This window comes from Diabrotica undecimpunctata, chromosome 2 (assembly GCF_040954645.1).
Source record: "Diabrotica undecimpunctata isolate CICGRU chromosome 2, icDiaUnde3, whole genome shotgun sequence".
Taxonomy (NCBI): Eukaryota; Metazoa; Arthropoda; class Insecta; order Coleoptera; family Chrysomelidae; genus Diabrotica; species Diabrotica undecimpunctata.
In genome coordinates, this window is record NC_092804.1 from 154,594,386 (window position 1) to 154,614,110 (window position 19,725).

Sequence of the window (19,725 nt, forward strand, 5' to 3'; positions counted from 1 at the left end):
TATTTTTCTTGTACTGATGTATCTTCATTGGAGCCATAAATTTTTTTTCCGTAGAGGTCTAGATTTACTGTTAATAGGTAGAGTCTTCATCTAATTACGTTTTTAGATAGCCTTTATTAACCCATTTTTTGGACGTAACCGTTTTATATGGGTTTTTTTAAACACATTTGATTATTTATCTCTGCACACATATCAGTTATAGTGACCATTATTTGCTGTTATAATCTATATCTCATCTTCATACCTGATCTTTCTAAAGAATACATTAACGTATAAAAAACTTTTTTTTATTAAATTTTGTCTTTTTTTTGTAGGAAACGATACCGGAGTTACAGTGGTAGCGGTAAAAACCCTAAAAGAAAACGCAAATGAAAAGGAAAAGTCGGATCTACAGTCTGAACTTCAAGTGATGAAGATGCTTGAACCTCATCCAAACGTAGTTAGATTACTAGGTTGTTGCACAGATAAAGAACCTATATTTCTTATAATGGAGTACATAAGTAAAGGAAAGCTGCAGAGTTTTCTAAGGAATTCCAGAGCGGAGAGGTATTATAATAACATGCACGGCCAAAGTCGATCTTTGACCTCGAGAGATTTAACCTCGTTTGTTTACCAAGTAGCCAAAGGCATGGAATTTCTTTCAACAAATGGGGTAAGTCAATATATTACACCAATATTTATTAATGTTAATTGTCTTATTATATTTCTATATTATTGCGCATATTAAATCTAATGTTGATAATATAGTGGTATACTCTATCAACATCTAGAGTCATGAGTAAATTGCTAGCACAAATTTTATAGCAAATCTCTAAATACAGGGTTACTCAATGCAGATAAAACGTAATAATTGATACCTTCTAACCTGAATTTTCACTCGACTTTTATATGACCACCGTGACAAACCTCAAAATAATACATCATAGAGAACATAAAATTACTTTAATATAAAAAAAAATAAAATGTCAATATTACGTACCCACAATAATTTAGTTTAGCTCATTTACCTATAATTTAATAATAAATATATTTTGGGTACTAGAATCACTTATAATTAGTAATATAAATATATAATTACATACCTAAATACATAAGTTGTCTTCTTCCGATAAGAAGACATCATCATCATCATCAGTTTCTTCATTTCCCACGTCTCTCTTGTCGCTTGATTCATACAATGTCTCTTGTAATATATTTTATGCAACAACACACGAAAACAGGCACCCAGTAAAGGCATAATTTTGGCAATGTTTTATTTATAAACGCAACCCATTGATTATCAAATAAAGTGGAGCAACGTTTTATTCAATTTCTGATCAAATTCTTGCATTTAATTTGTTAATTAAAAGTAATTTAGGCGTTCCCTTTGATATGTAAATTTGAACTTTGCCTGAATAATTGACTGAAATAATAAACTGGATCACACCGAAAGGCCTTCGAGAAAATTAGATACTTTTTATGCACAGGAACAATTTATCAAATATTTGTTGCAAATATTAATAAAATAAATCATATTTTATCTAATATTTTTTGTGATAAACAATTTTGTTCTTTTAAGTAAAATCAGTAAAATTTTTTAATTTGTTTTGAAACTAACACGAACTGTAAGGTAAAAAAAAAGTTGTAATAATTTTAAACATTATAAAATAAAATGCTATAAATATTACTTAAATAGATAAACCTTTGATGCATTAAAATAAGTGCTTATACCAAATTTGGTTATTCCGTATAAAATTGAAACTTTACTAACTAAAAGCCAATAAAAAGAATATGTAAAAAACCTTAACCGAACTTAGTGACTGCTAGAGATAAATAACATTGTTTATGTTTGATGAGTAGCAAAAATTCACATTTTTTTAATAAAGTTGTCGATTTTTAGGCTTAGCAGTGTTAAGCTCTCTTAAGCAGTGTTAATACTCTCAGCATTAACCCTCTCTTTGTTTCTCTCTTTCTCTGTCTATAGCTTTACAACCCTTTGTAAGCCCTTGCTGCTCTGCCTCCATCTAATTCGGCCCATAATGTCTTCTCTCTATCCTTGTATTTCCAATGCAATATATTTGAATCTTCGATGGTTTGACAGCATATTTGATATTGTACTTAAAATTAAATAATGTATCAAACTTCAATAAGCTCCTCTGACACAATTGCACTCTGATCTTAATTAATTAATATTGTGCAGAATCGTAGCTCAAAATGTTTTTGACTGTCACGAATATCTTTCAAAGTTATGCCCAGTCCTTGTATTGACCTCTTGTGCACCAATGTACATTCATGCCAAACGAATAATTTGCTATAAATTATTCGCCATTGCTCTATTTTTGCGATGTTGCAATCCGGTGGTTGGATTGGAACATCATTTGTATGTTTTGTTGCCGAGGGTCTGAGGCTGAGGTTTCTTCGATTCGACAGAACCCCACGAACTTCGTACGGTCTTTGGATTTCGATCGTAAGGAAGATCTAGTATCCATGATTTTTTATCCTTTAATTTGGATAGCAAGGTACTACGTATGTAGCATGTTTTATGGTACTTGCATTCGTAAATGGGAATAAAATAATAATGTGTATTTATCCCAATAAATAAAATGGGTATTACGCTGTAACGATATATTTTGCCTACCACACGGGGCATTAATACAAGGGGTAGAAAATTGGGGAATAGAAACTATGGGGGTGGAGATATGGCAAGCAAAATAATCGAAACATATGCGAACGGCACTCAGGTTTTGGTAGGAGAGCTGGGGTCGTGGATAAGTAAAAGACAAGGGGGTTTGCATTGGGGCAACTACAGAAAAAGAAATAAAGTGTCATAAATCTCTTGGAACAAACAGAATGAAAATAAACCGGAAACACCTCAAGAAATTTAATATAGGGCGCCACTTGAGGTGCCCAATTTTACCTATTACAACCAGCTAGTTGTAACTGGAGATATAAATATTAAACATAAAAAACCATATCTTTTCCAAATGGAAACTCGAAAAAAAAAGGGTTAGTTAATAAAAAAGAATAAACAAAATGTTAAGAAACAAACAGTTACAAAATAGACAATATAAAAACACTATATTAATAGTCACAATTAAAAAAAATACAGAAAAAACTTACATGTCATCCGTTTACAAACTCCAGGAGTTGGAGATACTACATAAACTTACAAGTGTTATCGCACAGAGATTAACCTTTCTTTAAAACAAACAAAACAAATAAATATCGAAAACAATAAAGCAAGCTGTCATATGTTAACATTAAATTTAAAACAAAACTAATCAAATAAAATGTTAGCTAAAGTCAAACCATAAAATTTACTACTTTAAATGTTACAATTTTTTATCCTGTATGAAAGCAAATTATTATTTAAAAAAATGTCTGTCTTTACTTTAAAATTTGAAACAAAAGTTACCTTAATTCACCAAATCACACTTTGAATGTTCTGGAACCATAACTGCAACTAACTGGGGGTATACCTTGGCTCCACTCTCTGCGTAACGAACACACGAACAAATCCATCTCCAAACTGCCAAAAAGCCTTGGATGACAAACAGGGAGAAACAAAACGAGGATGGAAACGACGATTCTTCCAATCCTCACTCAAAACATTAATTGAAGCATTAACTGCCACAAAACTACTTTTCACTGCTACATATTTCCATAAAAAGGGACCAAAAACAGAAAACCACAAATTCGATGGATGAATTTGGACATATCGCTGGAAATCACAGCTCTTCACCGCGGCTCCAACGAAAGTGACGAAATTATCTTTAAAAATTGCTCGCATAAACTAGAATAAGCAAAACGCTAAAATAAACAAAACACAACGAAAATTAAGACGTAGATTAATTTGAAAACGCAATATCGGGCGGTTTGAATAAGGAAATATCGAAGAATTTGCGCCTGTGACATAAATAAACAATAAAATATATAAGGGGATTTCAATTAACACATATACGAGGGGATTCCAATAAATTTCAAATGCTACAACGCTAGCCTAGCGTATGGTATACGTAGTAGAGATTTCGCTAGAAATACTTCAAGTCAAAGATATAGCAATAATAGTACAATAAATGGTCGCACCGATTGAGTGTATGACCAAGTGAAATAAAATGCAGATTCCAAGTGGATGTATAAACATCGAACCTAGGAGTATTTGATTACGAATTGGCTTCTGATTGAAAATGTGCGTTCTTTAATCCCTGATATTCTTTTGTTCTCAGTGATTATGGCGTAGAGATTTGGACTTTCCAGTCAGAAAGTCAATCGGTAATTTTGCCGCTGTGAGAGGAGCTGAATGATTGCTGTGAGTGAATGATTGCGTCCGACAACAGTTTATTGGTAATTTTTAGACAAAATTTGCAATTCGTCCGCCTTTCAATAAAGTTGCAGATATTCCAGATGAGACCAACGCTAGGACTACTGCGATCGGATCCTTGCAAATACCAATATAATTAATAATGTTTTCCCCAATGTTTGTAAAAGGCCCAATAGTGCCTTAAAATCTAAAATATCTGTTTTTTTGCATATTTATTACTAAGATTGTAAGAACACAGTTCGATAAAGATATTCGTGTTATCTACAATGGTTTGCAAAATCTCTTCAGTAAAAAAAACAACTTCGAATCTTTGATGCGCTTTTCATATGTCGTACTTCCGTAGTTACGCCAGAAATTTTTACCTTCATTAAATTGCCACTACGAGTTCATGTCCGGCGGTTTCCTACATGTTTTTTTCATTTAGTTGTTCCATCTTTACCAAGGAAATACTGCACTCTTTGTGGAACATTCAAGACTTCTGAGATTGGCTCTTTATTTTCTTTTTCCATGTCGGTATCGTGGTTCTGTATCTTTTTGAAATTTTCCAAACTAGCATCGTCATCGTCAGGTTCAACTTCTGGTTCAGAATCAGAGAGAAATTCCGCATGAAGCTTTTCAAGATATGCTTGTTGCTTTTTAAAACTCATATTTAAAAAATCTGTAAAAAAAATAAGTTTATATCAATCAAATATACAAAAAACATAATCAGTAGATCACTCCTAATTATAAATTACATAAATATTTTTTATTTACCCCAGAAATAAAATATTTTAAAGTTGAATCTTACCTGCAGATTTGTGAAAACTTCCGCAATTCAATATAGCAGCAGAACTAAATGCACTAGATCAGTGGTTCCCAACCTTTTTCCCATGATCGCCCCCTTAGACAAGTTTTACTAGTTATACTACTACTACTAAGGATTTCCACAGTTTTCACTGTCTTCCTTCACTCACTTTACTAGTTATGAATACTACAATCGCCCCCCCTCCCCCACCCAATTAAATTGAAACAAATATTGAGTCTATACAAAAGGTAAGTATCCATATTTATTTATTTTTACATTTCGTAAAATGATAAATGGTTATATGTGTGTAAAAGAATTGTTAATAGCTTCCTTGGGCCTGGTGTCCCTCACATAATCTCTTTATGTCTGGCTCAATGTTGTTTAATAACAACCTCAAATCCCCTCTTTCTATTATGTCGAGCCTATTTCTTTGTCTGTTTTTCAATATACACACAGAACTAAAACCTTTCTCCACTAGATATGTTGTGGGGAATGCCAATAATAATAATTTGATTGCATTCCACAAGATTGGATACACTTCTTTTATCCGCGGCCAAAATCTTTCGTACCCACACTCCCGAAACAAACTTTCAATTTCAACATCTTGTCTCAAATCAATCAAGTTTTCTTGAAGAGAAGGACATACCGTTGAAACTTCCACGCTGAAAGGATTGATAAACTAAGTTGGCACTTTCAGACTAGTCAAATCTTGGAATCGGGACTGCAGATCTTCTTTCAGTGTTTTAAGGTGGAGGCAGTATGTTTGAAGATCCTCAGAATCACCACAAGAAGATTTCAAGTTGGGGAATTTGGTCAGATCTCTACTCTGCATATTTTCTTCAAAAATAGATAGGTCAATTAGTGCTCCGACTACTCTCTTCGCTTTGGCCATATTTATGTTCTTCCCCTGTACTTACAGGTTCATTTCATTTAATTTTTGAAAAAAATCTGATAAATAAGCGATGTCATTTCGCTACTCTTGTAGTTATGTACTCAGTGTGGGGTCAGTAGTATTAAGAAATTCAATAACAATATCGATGCGAATGAAGAACCGCCTTAAGCAATTGCCTTTAGAAAGCCAGCGGACTTCCGTATGTAGTAGTAATGTATTAAATATCATATCATTTTCTTTACAAAGTGTACGAAATATTCGATTGGTTTTGCTTTAATTTTATTTACCGCATCTATGACAAGTCGAAGAGAATCGTATAACCTCCCACTCAAATTCTTGGCAGCCAAATGCTCTCTGTGAATGACGCAGTGAACACACAAAATTCCAGGTACTGCTTGTTTCAGATGTGCAATAAATCCCCGATGGCGTCCTGTCATTGCTGCTGCACCGTCAGTAGCACAGGTGATCATATTTAATAAGGGAACCTCTTTTTCCTCAAAAAATCTCTTAACGACCTCAAATATGAAAGATCCTTTTGTATCAGTAATCAGACTTCTAACAAACAGCATTTCCTCGGCCATTTCTCCATTGTCGTCAATGAATCGGACATATGACAGCAGCAAAGCTGTGCTCTCAGGGTACTCTCGTCAAGTTGCACAGTAAACTCTCTGCTTTTCAATTTGTTGCAGAGAACATCTTCACCGTCCTCTTCAAGTGATCCATAAGCCGAGACGGCTTCACGGCTTCGTTTGACAAAGATTTTGCACAAATGAGACACAATGGTAGATTCTTATTTCCTGGCAATTCAATGAATCCATATTTCAAATTCTCCGTTGAGTACTGCCGGCACTTTTTTTTAGGTGCTGACATTTTGAGAGCAAAACAAAAGAGTAATTAATTACACCTTATTGAGAAGGCAAAGAATAAAAACACTATCTCGCAATTCTCAATAAAATAATGATATTGCCACGCGTCGACGTCTCTGTCTGAATTCTAACATTGTGACTAATAATGATTCTAATATTGTGACGCCTCGTGTTCGATAAGATAAGTGGTTATGTCCGAATTGAAAGACAGACTTAACAGTTTCACAAATAAATCACAGTATCTTTATTAAAATAACAATTCACTGAACACAATGACTGTCAGTTGAAACAAAACAACTTTATATACCACACTACAAAACTAGGGAACGAAAGAGTCCACATTTGAAGTGACGACAACCGACAAACGTACTTCTCATCATTTTTATTCCACTTCTCTCTCTTTCTCTTTTGTGCGGATGATCGCACAATACGAAAGCTAGATCAAAGGAGAATGCAGAATTCGTTATAATGTATAATTATAACGATAATGTATAGAATTAAATTGTATTATGATTCATAGCTCTCTGTGACTAGACGAGATGTTTGTGTTATTATTACCTGCATTGGTATACATATATTTACTCTTTATTATCCTATGGATATCCGATCGAAAGTATTGTATTTTTGTTCTCTTTTCTTATTTTTCTCAATTACCCATTTCTCGTTTTCCGGATGCTAAACGCCCCCCTTATCGCCCCCTTTTCTCTGTCGCCCCCCATATCGCCCCCTTCGCTCTATCGCCCCCTGAATATCTCAAACCACCCCCCGGGGGGCGATCGCCCCCAGGTTGGGTATCACTGCACTAGATAACTCTTATAACACTATAATACATATAATACGCCACGACCGAAATCATAAATAATCGTCAGAAATCGACAAATAATTCTACAAGCGGACTCATAGTTTGCACGTTACTCTGAAAGGTTTATATTTTATTGACTGTTTCTACAAAAAAAAAAAAACATGAGTTGCAAAAGGACACTGCAGGTTGAGGTTGAGGTTAAATAATAAAATGAATATTTAAAGATAAACAACGAACGAACATAATATTGAATGATAAAGTACGATATAAAAGAACAAGTCTATAACAATAAGAAATAAGGAATTCTATTTAGTTCTTGGTGTAACAATGGCTTTTACGAGCTGATGTATAAATAAATTAGTAGTATAAAATAGGTAGTTTTACGGAAACATGATAAAACAGTATAAAGATACAAAAAATACTATATAAAATATACTGTTAAAGAAATTAAGAGTACGAAACAATCAAGTTTATTGTAAATAACAATATAAAAAAATACTAATTGTATACATCAATTTAAAAATCTTAATTTTATTTAAAAAAAGGTATATTATTGGTATGGCAACAAACTAGGTCCCTCTAAGATAAAATCGAACTAAGCAATGTCAGACAATAATTAAAAAGAGAAATCATTCGTATTAAAAATGGACTTTTATTTCCTACGTAGACCAGTAAAGCAAATTAAAAAGTTAGGTTACCAATCGCTTCCAATTTCATTTGAACGGGAACGTAGACTAGCAATATGTAATAATCAGCGAAAAGCTAAACGATTTATGGATCAGTCCAATTAAACGAGAACGTAGATATCAGATTAAAGTGGCATAGTATAACAAAAATCAAAATTTATTTAATTTAAAACACCTAAAAAAAAACAGAAAAGAAAAATAAAAATAAAATTAAAAAGACAGTCAAGATTTCCTTTCACGCAAAAATAGTCTATGTATCTGTTGATACGTATTTCGCTTTAATAAAGCTCATCAGAACAGTTATTCATAGGCTTTCTCAACGTGAAAATTAATCTTTTCCTGTCTTTGGGAAGCAACGATAAAATGGCTTCGAAACGGACGCAATAGCGACATCTGATATTAAATCCGTAAAATAGTTTCGAAACACAATTCAGATAACTGCCTTAATCTGAACCTTCTATAAATGCAAGGTATAACAGACGCTGATAAAGATGTTAATAGAGACATGGGGAATCTAAAATTTGCATTCCACGACATGTCTCCTCAGCTAAGCAGAAATCGTTAGCGAATTGGTTTCTTGTACTCATACAGAGTAGATCCGAATAAAAATAAAATTAAAAAGACAGTCAAGATTTCCTTTCACGCAAAAATAGTCTATGTATCTGTTGATACGTATTTCGCTTTAATAAAGCTCATCAGAACGCCTATGAATAACTGTTCTGAAAGAGAAAGCCTATGAATAACTGTTCTGATGAGCTTTATTAAAGCGAAATACGTATCAACAGATACATAGACTATTTTTGCGTGAAAGGAAATCTTGACTGTCTTTTTAATTTTATTTTTATTCGGATCTACTCTGTATGAGTACAAGAAACCAATTCGCTAACGATTTCTGCTTAGCTGAGGAGACATGTCGTGGAATGCAAATTTTAGATTCCCCATGTCTCTATTAACATCTTTATCAGCGTCTGTTATACCTTGCATTTATAGAAGGTTCAGATTAAGGCAGTTATCTGAATTGTGTTTCGAAACTATTTTACGAAAAATAAAAATGTATGAAATTATCTGTAAAACCCAAATATACGAAGAACATTTAGAAACGTTTAAAAGACAAAGAAATGCATTGGTGTCTTATTGCAATGGATCTGGAGAGAGTTGTAATGGACATCGAATTAGACAACATGGGAACTTGTTTAATTAAAATTCACAAATTATAGCCAATGCAGATGGTTTGGGCTTAACTGCTTGTATGTCATGGAAGTTAAAATGAATTTTTAGTAGTTGTTCAACGATATCAAAAAATATGGGACTGCAAATAAATTAGGAAAAAACCTATTTAGGACTCCTTATAACCAATGAGAACTTTATCACAGTAAAAATCAAACGGAGAAAAATTTTAGATAATAGATGATACTTTGAAAATAATAAAAATTAGGCAGAAACTTAAGGTAGCCTTTGGATTGCAATCCAAAAGAACAAACATTGAGTGCCAGAGGATGCCTTAGAATACATAAAAGAAAGAAAATTTATGCTACAGCATATACCAAAAACAGGAAACAACACTCAAAAATAGCTCAGCTAAGGAAGAAAATAAAATTTATGTGCATAGAGAACTGGAGCAATATGTGTAGCATTTCGATTTACCTCGTATATATTAAAACACCGAAAAATATTCTCAATCTTTTTGCCTCGCTAAGATTGATCATATAAACATTCTTAGTTTGTTTGATCTTGATTTCGCCTAGAGATTTTGCGCATCAAATAAGCAGATGGACTACTATACTACTACTACCATACTACTATAAAATATCGCTCTACGATGGACTGCGAAACCAGTCAGTTTTATTGTTTGAGTCCAGATTTTCTTCTTAAAAGTCGTTATTCGTTATTCGTTTTTTTTTTCATCGGAAAATAGTGTAAAGTGTAGTAGCAGTTAAGAGAAACTGCAAGTCAATCGAATGATAAATGAAATATCAAAAAGTATTGAGAAAATAAATACTACAACGCTATATTCCTATCTCACAAGGGTTTGAAAAAGTCTAGCACATAGGCCTGCTTTACAAAGTAAAAATAACATTATCCAGTAACTATTTCCTCCCACTAAAATCCTACATATCAAATAGATATTTCTTTGTAAAATTTAATGACCAGCAATCCAACCTCTGTTTCATTAACTCCGGAGTCTCGCAGCGTAGTTTTCTCGGGCTTCTGCTTTTCTTACTCTACACAGCAATATATTAGATACTTATAATACTATAATCGCATTCTTCGCTTATGACGTAGCAATAATTATAGCTATAAACGAATATCCCATACAAGCCTCACAAGACCTGCACCATCATCCGAAAATACTCAGTAATTGGTACACAAAAGTAAATATAACAAAATCAACTGAAATAACAGTTACCATCTGCCACAACACATATCCACTTGTAAGAATGGACAATGTAAGGATATCAACAGTAACAGCTATACATAGTAACGCTAGACACATTGGCCTCCATCTTGACCAACGTCTCGTTTGGAAGAAACATATCCCGATTAAAAGAAGAAAGCTTGATTTAAAATTTATTGGTTTCTAGGATGTAAATCCAAACAAAACATCCAAAACAAAATTGTTCTATGCAAAGACATGCTCTGGTACTACGGACTACACCAATGGGACTAAGTAAATCCAACGTCGCTCAATATCATTGAAAGGTTTTAGTCTGAAGTGCTAGTGTTGATAATGGATTCATCATGGTATGTAAGTAATCAAACACTTCACTACGATTTAAAGATTCCTTTCATCAGAGAAAAAATCCATCGAGCCACGGAGTCACAAATGAACATATCACCATAAAAATGAACTAATAAGGGGATTATTCAACAATGGTCCAGCCACAAGAAGACTTGATAGAACCTGGCCCCAAGTCTTACTTCAAAACTAAACCAAAAGAGAATAAGGTGAGACATCATTGGATGTCTCTGCTTCACGTCCAAAACCAGTAACACATTTACTTAATATTCTGTAATGATGTAGATTGTAAATAAACATTTACAATTATAAAAAAAATGTTGGATAGATAAATTCTTATCTCACAACTTAAAATAAGACGTAACGATATGCCAACACTTGCTTCTTCTTAAAGTGCCCTCTCCTCAATGGAGGTTGGCTACTACAATTTTAAACTCTTCTCTATCTTCAGCTGTTCTTATTAACTGTTCAAAATTTAGCCTTTTTTCCTTTCACTATAAGTTGGGCATATTGGTACTTATTATTTCTCAGTATGTGGCCTACGTATGATGTTTTTTTAACTTTTACTGTGTTAAAAAGTTCTCTTTCCTTGCCTATTCTATGCAGCACTTCTTCGTTTGAGGTATGCGATGTCCATGAAATTTTGAGTATTCTCCGGTAGATCCACATTTCAAAGGCCTCCAATTTATTTACGGTTGATATGCCGAATGATTTAAGTAAGAAATGAATAGTAAGATTGGTGCGACAAAGTGGCAACGAATCTTAATCGGTAGAATTTAACATTGAAGAAGACTTGAAAAGATAGAAGCTGTACTGTAGGGTAGTATCAATATTTGTAAACAACCGAACCCTTGCGCTCTTGTCACTACTGTTATCAAAGAATGACATTGAAGACATTAATTTTACTATTGTGACAATATCTGAGCAATATTATTATTTGCATTCTAATCTATTATTTTTCTTTTTTTAATTTTGTCATGTAGGTATATACGCATCCTTTCATTTATATCAATTTCTAAATCTTCGACTACTCGTTGATATCTTGAAAATACGATAAGATGTACAGAAATGACAGAATTAAAAGTATCATCGAATTAATGAACAAAAGACGGATTTATCAACAAATGTCTTTTATACTATGTTAGATCGTTTAAAATGTTTCTAATAGTTATCGATTTAATAGTCTGAATTTAAACATCCGAATTATCTATAATAGATTTTATTGTCGTAAAATGCAATTTAAGTTAATTATTTAATTAGTTTAATTTGCTTTCCATTAGAATGAAACTGGTAATGACTACATAAAATGCAAACTGTGTTAATCAATAACTGCTTCTGGTTCTTAGTGTTACGATCAAAATAAACGAAATATTTTATTAGTCGTCAGGAAATATTAAACATTATTAAAAATCGAGACTATACAGAAAATCAAGATTATATATGCAGGGTGTCCCGGAAAATAGTGAGTTATTAAAAGATATGGGCTGAGTGCACCATTTAAAACAAACATTTAACTTTGTACAGTTAACCGTTTTCAAAAAATAGTATATTGTTTTATTAGGAGTAAAAATGATATATTTTGTGGTGAGGCTGTATGTTTGACATAAAGCCGAGACACATAATGTCATTTTTACTCCAAATAGAACTTATTTTTTTTTAAACGTCGCAAATATTTTTTATGTTACTATGGTTACTTTTCTTCACCTATTATATAGGTGAAGAAAAACAATACCTACAAATTTTACCCTCAGAAGTAAAGAATGCCCTACAGAATGCAAAACAAGGAAAAGCACCGGGTCCTGATCAAATTCCAGTTGAACTGTTAAAAGCCTTAGATGACGGTAATATAAAGAGATTCACCCGAATTCTCAACCACATAGATGTAGAGGGCAACATCCCGGAAGAATGGCTTAAATCGATATTTTTACCTCTACCAAAAAACAACAATCCCAAATCATGTAATGACTATAGATTGATAAGCCTAATGTTCCACCCTTTAAAGATTCTCTTGAAAATTGTTCAAAACCGAATTTATAAGAAATGTGAGGAGCAGATAGATGAAACTCAGTTTGGCTTCAGAGGAGGCATGGGTACAAGAGAGGCATTATTTGCATTGACGGTACTCTTGCAGAAATGTCGGGAATATAACAAGAGTGCATATGTATGCTTCATAGACTTTAGGAAGGCCTTTGACCGAGTGCAGCATATGAAGTTAATAGATGAATTAAAAAACATCAATTTAGACAAAAAAGACATTGAGTTTATTAAGGCTATATACTGGAACCAGAAAGCAGCAGTAAAGGTGAACGATATAGAAACAAATAATATACCGATTGCGAGAGGGGTTAGTCATATTCAGAAAAGCCTTGTGGGAAAGAAAAGAGGGAATAAGAATTGGTGGAGAAATCATAAACACCATGAGATTTGCAGATGACACGGTAATTATGGCTGAGAGTATACAACACAGATAAGACCAACCAAATTTATGATAATATTAAGGAGTCCAATAAATAATGAACAACTAACTCTTGGTGGACAGCAAATAGAGAGAGTGACAAAATATAAATATCTGGGAGCTTACATCAATACAGAATTAGATCCAGACCAAGAGATCCGGGTACGAATAGAAATGGCAACGGCAGCGTTCTTAAAATTCAAGCAATTGTTCTGTGACAAAAATCTGAATACTGCGCTGAGACTGAGGTTTCTTGAATGTTACGTCTGGTCGCAACTATTGTACGGGGTAGAAACATGGACACTAAAAGCGCAAATAGTTAAGAAGATTTAAGCCTTTGAACTTTGGATATACCGGAGAATGTTGAGAATTCCATGGACTGCCAGGGTCACCAATGAGGAAGTACTGAGAAGGATGGGTCGAGACAAAAAATTGTTGAGAACGATAAAAGTACGCAAGACTGCATACCTTGGACACATACTGAGAAATAATAAATATAGTCTTCTGCAGGCCATCATGCAGGGTAGAGTCGATGGCAAAAAGGGAATAGGTAGAAAGAGGAAGTCATGGCTACGAAATATTCGAGACTAGACAAACATGACTGTAGACGAATTATTCCACGTTGCAAAAGACAGAGAAGCTTTTAAAAATGTGGTCGCCAACCTCCGTTAATGGGGACGGCATAGGAAGAAGAAGATGGTTACTTTTATTGATTTGTCACTAACAAAAAAAAATCACCAGCTTTTGCGTTTCTCGTTAAGTTTTGTAAACGTTTGTGTTTATTGTCACCCAAAAGACGAGTATTATGTCTGATTCCGAAGATGATACGGCATTGCGTATTCCTCTAGATATTTTGTGTATTACAAAGACTGTAACCGAAGGATTGTTGCGTACCAAGTCGACTGCGATTTTCTTGACTTTTACACTTTTGAGCTTAGGCAAAAAAGTGCTTTACTTTTATATCTCGACGTAAAAGTTATATTTTTATATTGTTAATCACGTCACAAAAATTAATACTTTTGTGACATCCACAGAAAAGCAAATACATCCAACGTTGTGCTCCTTGTTACACTTCGTTAGTACTGTGAATCAGCTATCATGAATTATCGATAGTTAGGCATATTATTATGTATTAATACTGATAACAGTAATATAGAAAAGGTATATTTGTGTTTACGAAATATCTAATAATTCAGGTTTTTTATACTATTTTAACTTACATGAAAAAGTATTAAAATTTTTTTTCGAAGTGACCTCCAGCTGAACAGATACATGCATTAATTAAACGAATCCAATTGTTATTAATATCATAAGCATGTAAATCGTCTTGAATTATTTCCGCAGCATCAAAAATTTTAGAATTTTATGAATTAAATGATTTTAGCATTTCACTCCATAAATTTATACTAAATTTGTTTTAAAAATGAAGATAAAAACGCAGATTTATAAAACATTAGTGCGAAGTATTATGACATATGGGGCTGAAAATTGGATCATAAACAAGAAAAACGGCAGTAAGATAGTAGCAACAGAGATGGAATGCCTGCGAAGATGCTGCAGAGTAACAAGAATGGATAGGAGAAGCAATGACGAAATAAAGCAAAGAACATCAATAGAAACAGACATACTAACATATATATATAGAACAAAAAAGATTAAAGTGGTATGGACATGTAAGAAGAACTAGCGACAGCAGATAGATAAAGAGAATAACCGAATGGAGCCCCATAGGAAGGAGGAAAAGAGGACGACCCCGAAAATCCTGGAGGAACGAAGGCCATGAGTAAGAGAGGCCTAAACGATGGAGAATGGAACAACAGAGAGAGATGGAAACGGTTGAGCGAGGGAAGGCAGTGAATACTGTAGAATCCCTAAATATATATATATATATATATATATATATATATATATATATAAGAATAAGAAAAAAGAAGTACTTGTGACTCGTTTGGAACAAATATATAACTGTTTTGGATGGGTTGGAGTCAATAATAGGGCTATTAGTTAACTATTTTTTTAATCTCGAGCTTTCAATTGTGTTTACAATTATTATCAAGAGCTAAAAAAGACAAAATACTTACAAGGTTGAACTAAAAAGAAAAAACAATTTTTGTTAACTTACCAAATAAAAATTAGTTTGGTAAGTAAAAAATCACTGCTTACATGTTCAAAATATTTTATATAAAAATGTTTTGATCTAACAAATGTTTCTCCGAAAATTTCTATAATTTTGAAAACATTTTTTTAATATAAAAATAATTGAATTTATAAATAAGTTCAAATAGCAACCAATTACAAATAGCCTCAATGTCATAAATGCCAACATAAAATTTTTATTTTTGACAATTATATTGCCAAAAGTAAAACTTCGTTTAAACATTCTTTTTTGTTTAGTAACAAAAAGAAGAAGATTTATTCACCCTTGACAGATGTCTGAAAGAATGTGATAGATATATGGAGAATTGAATATGACATTTTACAATTTTTATATATAAATCATAAAGAAAGAATATAATTATATATTTTACTTAAATTTTGAATCTCAGATCTTTTGTTTAAACTCTTATCATTTTTGCTAATACAAACCATTTCCAAAAAAGTCCTTTTAAATTTATTACTTTCACTACATAAAATTTTAATGTTATCAAAATCCATAATATGGTCTTTATCGATTACATGTTCTGCCAAAGCACAAGATGGTTTTTTAATTCTGCAATCACTTTTGTGAGAAATAATGCGATTTGAAAGATTTCTTCCGGTCTCACCAACATATTCAGCCTCACACTGAGTACAACTAATGCTGTATACTAAATTCGTTTTTTCAAATTTGTCTATAGGATATTTAGTTTTAGAATATAAAGATGAAATAGTTTTGATGTTCTTTGTTGCTATTTTTATATTGTCAATAACCTTTAGTGTTTGTATTAATTTAGGTGTTAATGATGGTATAAAAGGTAGTGAATGATAATAGATGTTCTGATTGTTAGATACAATGTTTTGAGATTGAGCAAAAAATGGTGTTAAATTATTTATATTACCAATATTAGAAAAAAAAAAAAAGCATCCTATGTAGCATATCTGGAGGATAAGAGTTTTCAATTAGAATATTTTTTAATAACTGAAGATCTTCCTGTAGATAATCTGGATGAGAAAGTTTTAAAACACTTTTATTAAGAGATATGTAGATGATTTAGTTTTGGCACTTCCTAAACACAAAATTCATGAAACAGTCAACATTTTCAACAGTCATAATCAGCATATACAATTCACAGTTGAGGAAGAGGTAGATAATTCTCTACCATTCCTTGACATGAGAATTGTAAGAAATACAGACAATATGTTGAAAACCAAATGGTTCAGAAAACCCATATGTAGTAATAGATTTATAAGCTATTACTCTCACCATCCAAATAAGATGAAAATGAACCTTATAACAGGATTAAAAGAACGTGTTTTAAAACTTTCTCATCCAGATTATCTACAGGAAGATCTTCAGTTATTAAAAAATATTCTAATTGAAAACTCTTATCCTCCAGATATGCTACATAGGATGCTTTTTTCTAATATTGGTAATATAAATAATTTAACACCATTTTTTGCTCAATCTCAAAACATTGTATCTAACAATCAGAACATCTATTATCATTCACTACCTTTTATACCATCATTAACACCTAAATTAATACAAACACTAAAGGTTATTGACAATATAAAAATAGCAACAAAGAACATCAAAACTATTTCATCTTTATATTCTAAAACTAAATATCCTATAGACAAATTTGAAAAAACGAATTTAGTATACAGCATTAGTTGTACTCAGTGTGAGGCTGAATATGTTGGTGAGACCGGAAGAAATCTTTCAAATCGCATTATTTCTCACAAAAGTGATTGCAGAATTAAAAAACCATCTTGTGCTTTGGCAGAACATGTAATCGATAAAGACCATATTATGGATTTTGATAACATTAAAATTTTATGTAGTGAAAGTAATAAATTTAAAAGGACTTTTTTGGAAATGGTTTGTATTAGCAAAAATGATAAGAGTTTAAACAAAAGATCTGAGATTCAAAATTTAAGTAAAATATATAATTATATTCTTTCTTTATGATTTATATATAAAAATTGTAAAATGTCATATTCAATTCTCCATATATCTATCACATTCTTTCAGACATCTGTCAAGGGTGAATAAATCTTCTTCTTTTTGTTACTAAACAAAAAAGAATGTTTAAACGAAGTTTTACTTTTGGCAATATAATTGTCAAAAATAAAAATTTTATGTTGGCATTTATGACATTGAGGCTATTTGTAATTGGTTGCTATTTGAACTTATTTATAAATTCAATTATTTTTATATTAAAAAAATGTTTTCAAAATTATAGAAATTTTCGGAGAAACATTTGTTAGATCAAAACATTTTTATATAAAATATTTTGAACATGTAAGCAGTGATTTTTTACTTACCAAACTAATTTTTATTTGGTAAGTTAACAAAAATTGTTTTTTCTTTTTAGTTCAACCTTGTAAGTATTTTGTCTTTTTTAGCTCTTGATAATAATTGTAAACACAATTGAAAGCTCGAGATTAAAAAAATAGTTAACTAATAGCCCTATTATTGACTCCAACCCATCCAAAACAGTTATATATATATATATATATATATATATATATATATGTTTTAAAAATTTGTCCTACGTATAGTACGGGTTTTCGTCATTCCACACGTAGCATTTGTGAAAGTTAAACACACCTTTTCTCATATAACAAGCTTCATCTGCACACAACACTCTACGGAAATTCAAGTTCTCTGGCGATTTTGTTCTGAAACCATCTTCAAAACCTTAATCTTCGAGATTCTAAGGATGTAGTAGTTGTTCCGTAAATGTCTGATGAACAACGTTTTTATGTACACCAAATGTAAACCATTCTAGCCATAGATCGGGTACTTACTCTTGAATTATTACTGACTATATACAAAATCGCATCTTCTGCATTTAGTCTTGGTTACTTCGTATTCTAATTAAAATATTATAACAAGGAGCACAAAGTTGTCAGCTGTATTTACTTTATTGTGGACAATAATTAAATGGATTAAAATTAATATTTTTTTTTGAAAACGGTTGACTTTACAAAAAAAATAATAAGACTTATTTGTTTGAAATGGTGCACTCAGCCCACACCTTTGTTTCTTGGCTGCATATCATTGCACTACTGGCGGTGATTGGTTAGTGATCAGCGTAGTAGTGTCTGGGGGGTCGGAAGACTGAGACCTCGAGAGTCCTGAAGAAGACATCAAATAGGGTGTCGAAAGCTCGGCGCGGTTCAACCCGGAAGACTGTTGAGTTTAATAATAATTTTTGTAATAGTAAGTGGAAATAAACCTAAAGAAAACTGAATACCTAACAACGGAGAATACAGAAATAAAACAGCTGGAAATAGACGAAGGTAAACAAATCAAAGGAACAGACAAGTATAAGTATTTAGGTTTCATAATATCAAACAAAGGAACAACGGAGGAAGAGATAAAAAATAGACTAGGACAAACAAGAGACTGCATACGAAAATTGAACCCGGTACTATGGGATAAGAACATCAGCATAAAAACAAAGAAAAAAATATATAATACCATGACAAGAAGAATCCTCACTTATGGGTGTGAAAATTGGACAATAAATAAGAAAACCAAAAACAAAATAAGAGCAACAGAGATGGAATTCCTAAGGAGAAGCTGCAGAGTAACAAGAAGAGACAGAATAAATAACATGGAGATTAAGAGGAGAATGGGAATGAACTCCGACATAATAGACTACATCGAACAGAAGAGATTAACATGGTACGGACATGTCAGAAGAGCAGACCAAAATCGGTGGATAAATAGAATAACAGAGTGGAGCCCGATAGGAAGAAGAAAGAGAGGCAGACCCCGAAGATCTTTCAGAGATGAGGTGGACGAAGCAATGAGTAGAAGAAACCTACAGAAAGGGGACTGGCTAAACAGGAAAAATTGGAGAAAACGGTTGAGTGAAGAAATACAGTGAAAACTGTGGAAATCCTTGTATATATATATGTAATAGTATTAATCTTAACACTAGGTTTAATTGTTCTATCCGCGGAAATGTTCGAAACATATATATTTTTCAATCTGTCGTATGCTTAAGAACACAGTTTTTGCGTATGAAGAGTCTAAACATTGGATAACA

The 19,725-nt window shown here is 32.3% G+C and overlaps 1 protein-coding gene across 1 annotated transcript in view; it reads left to right on the forward strand.

Moving 5' to 3' along the window:
• Window positions 1-19,725, forward strand: part of Cad96Ca (tyrosine kinase receptor Cad96Ca) — a 171,830-nt gene that overhangs the window by 106,382 nt on the left and 45,723 nt on the right. Inside the window, exon 6 of the mRNA XM_072523796.1 lies at window positions 315-652. Within this exon, the coding sequence (XP_072379897.1) occupies window positions 315-652 (338 nt within the window). The remainder of the gene's footprint in view (window positions 1-314; window positions 653-19,725) is intronic.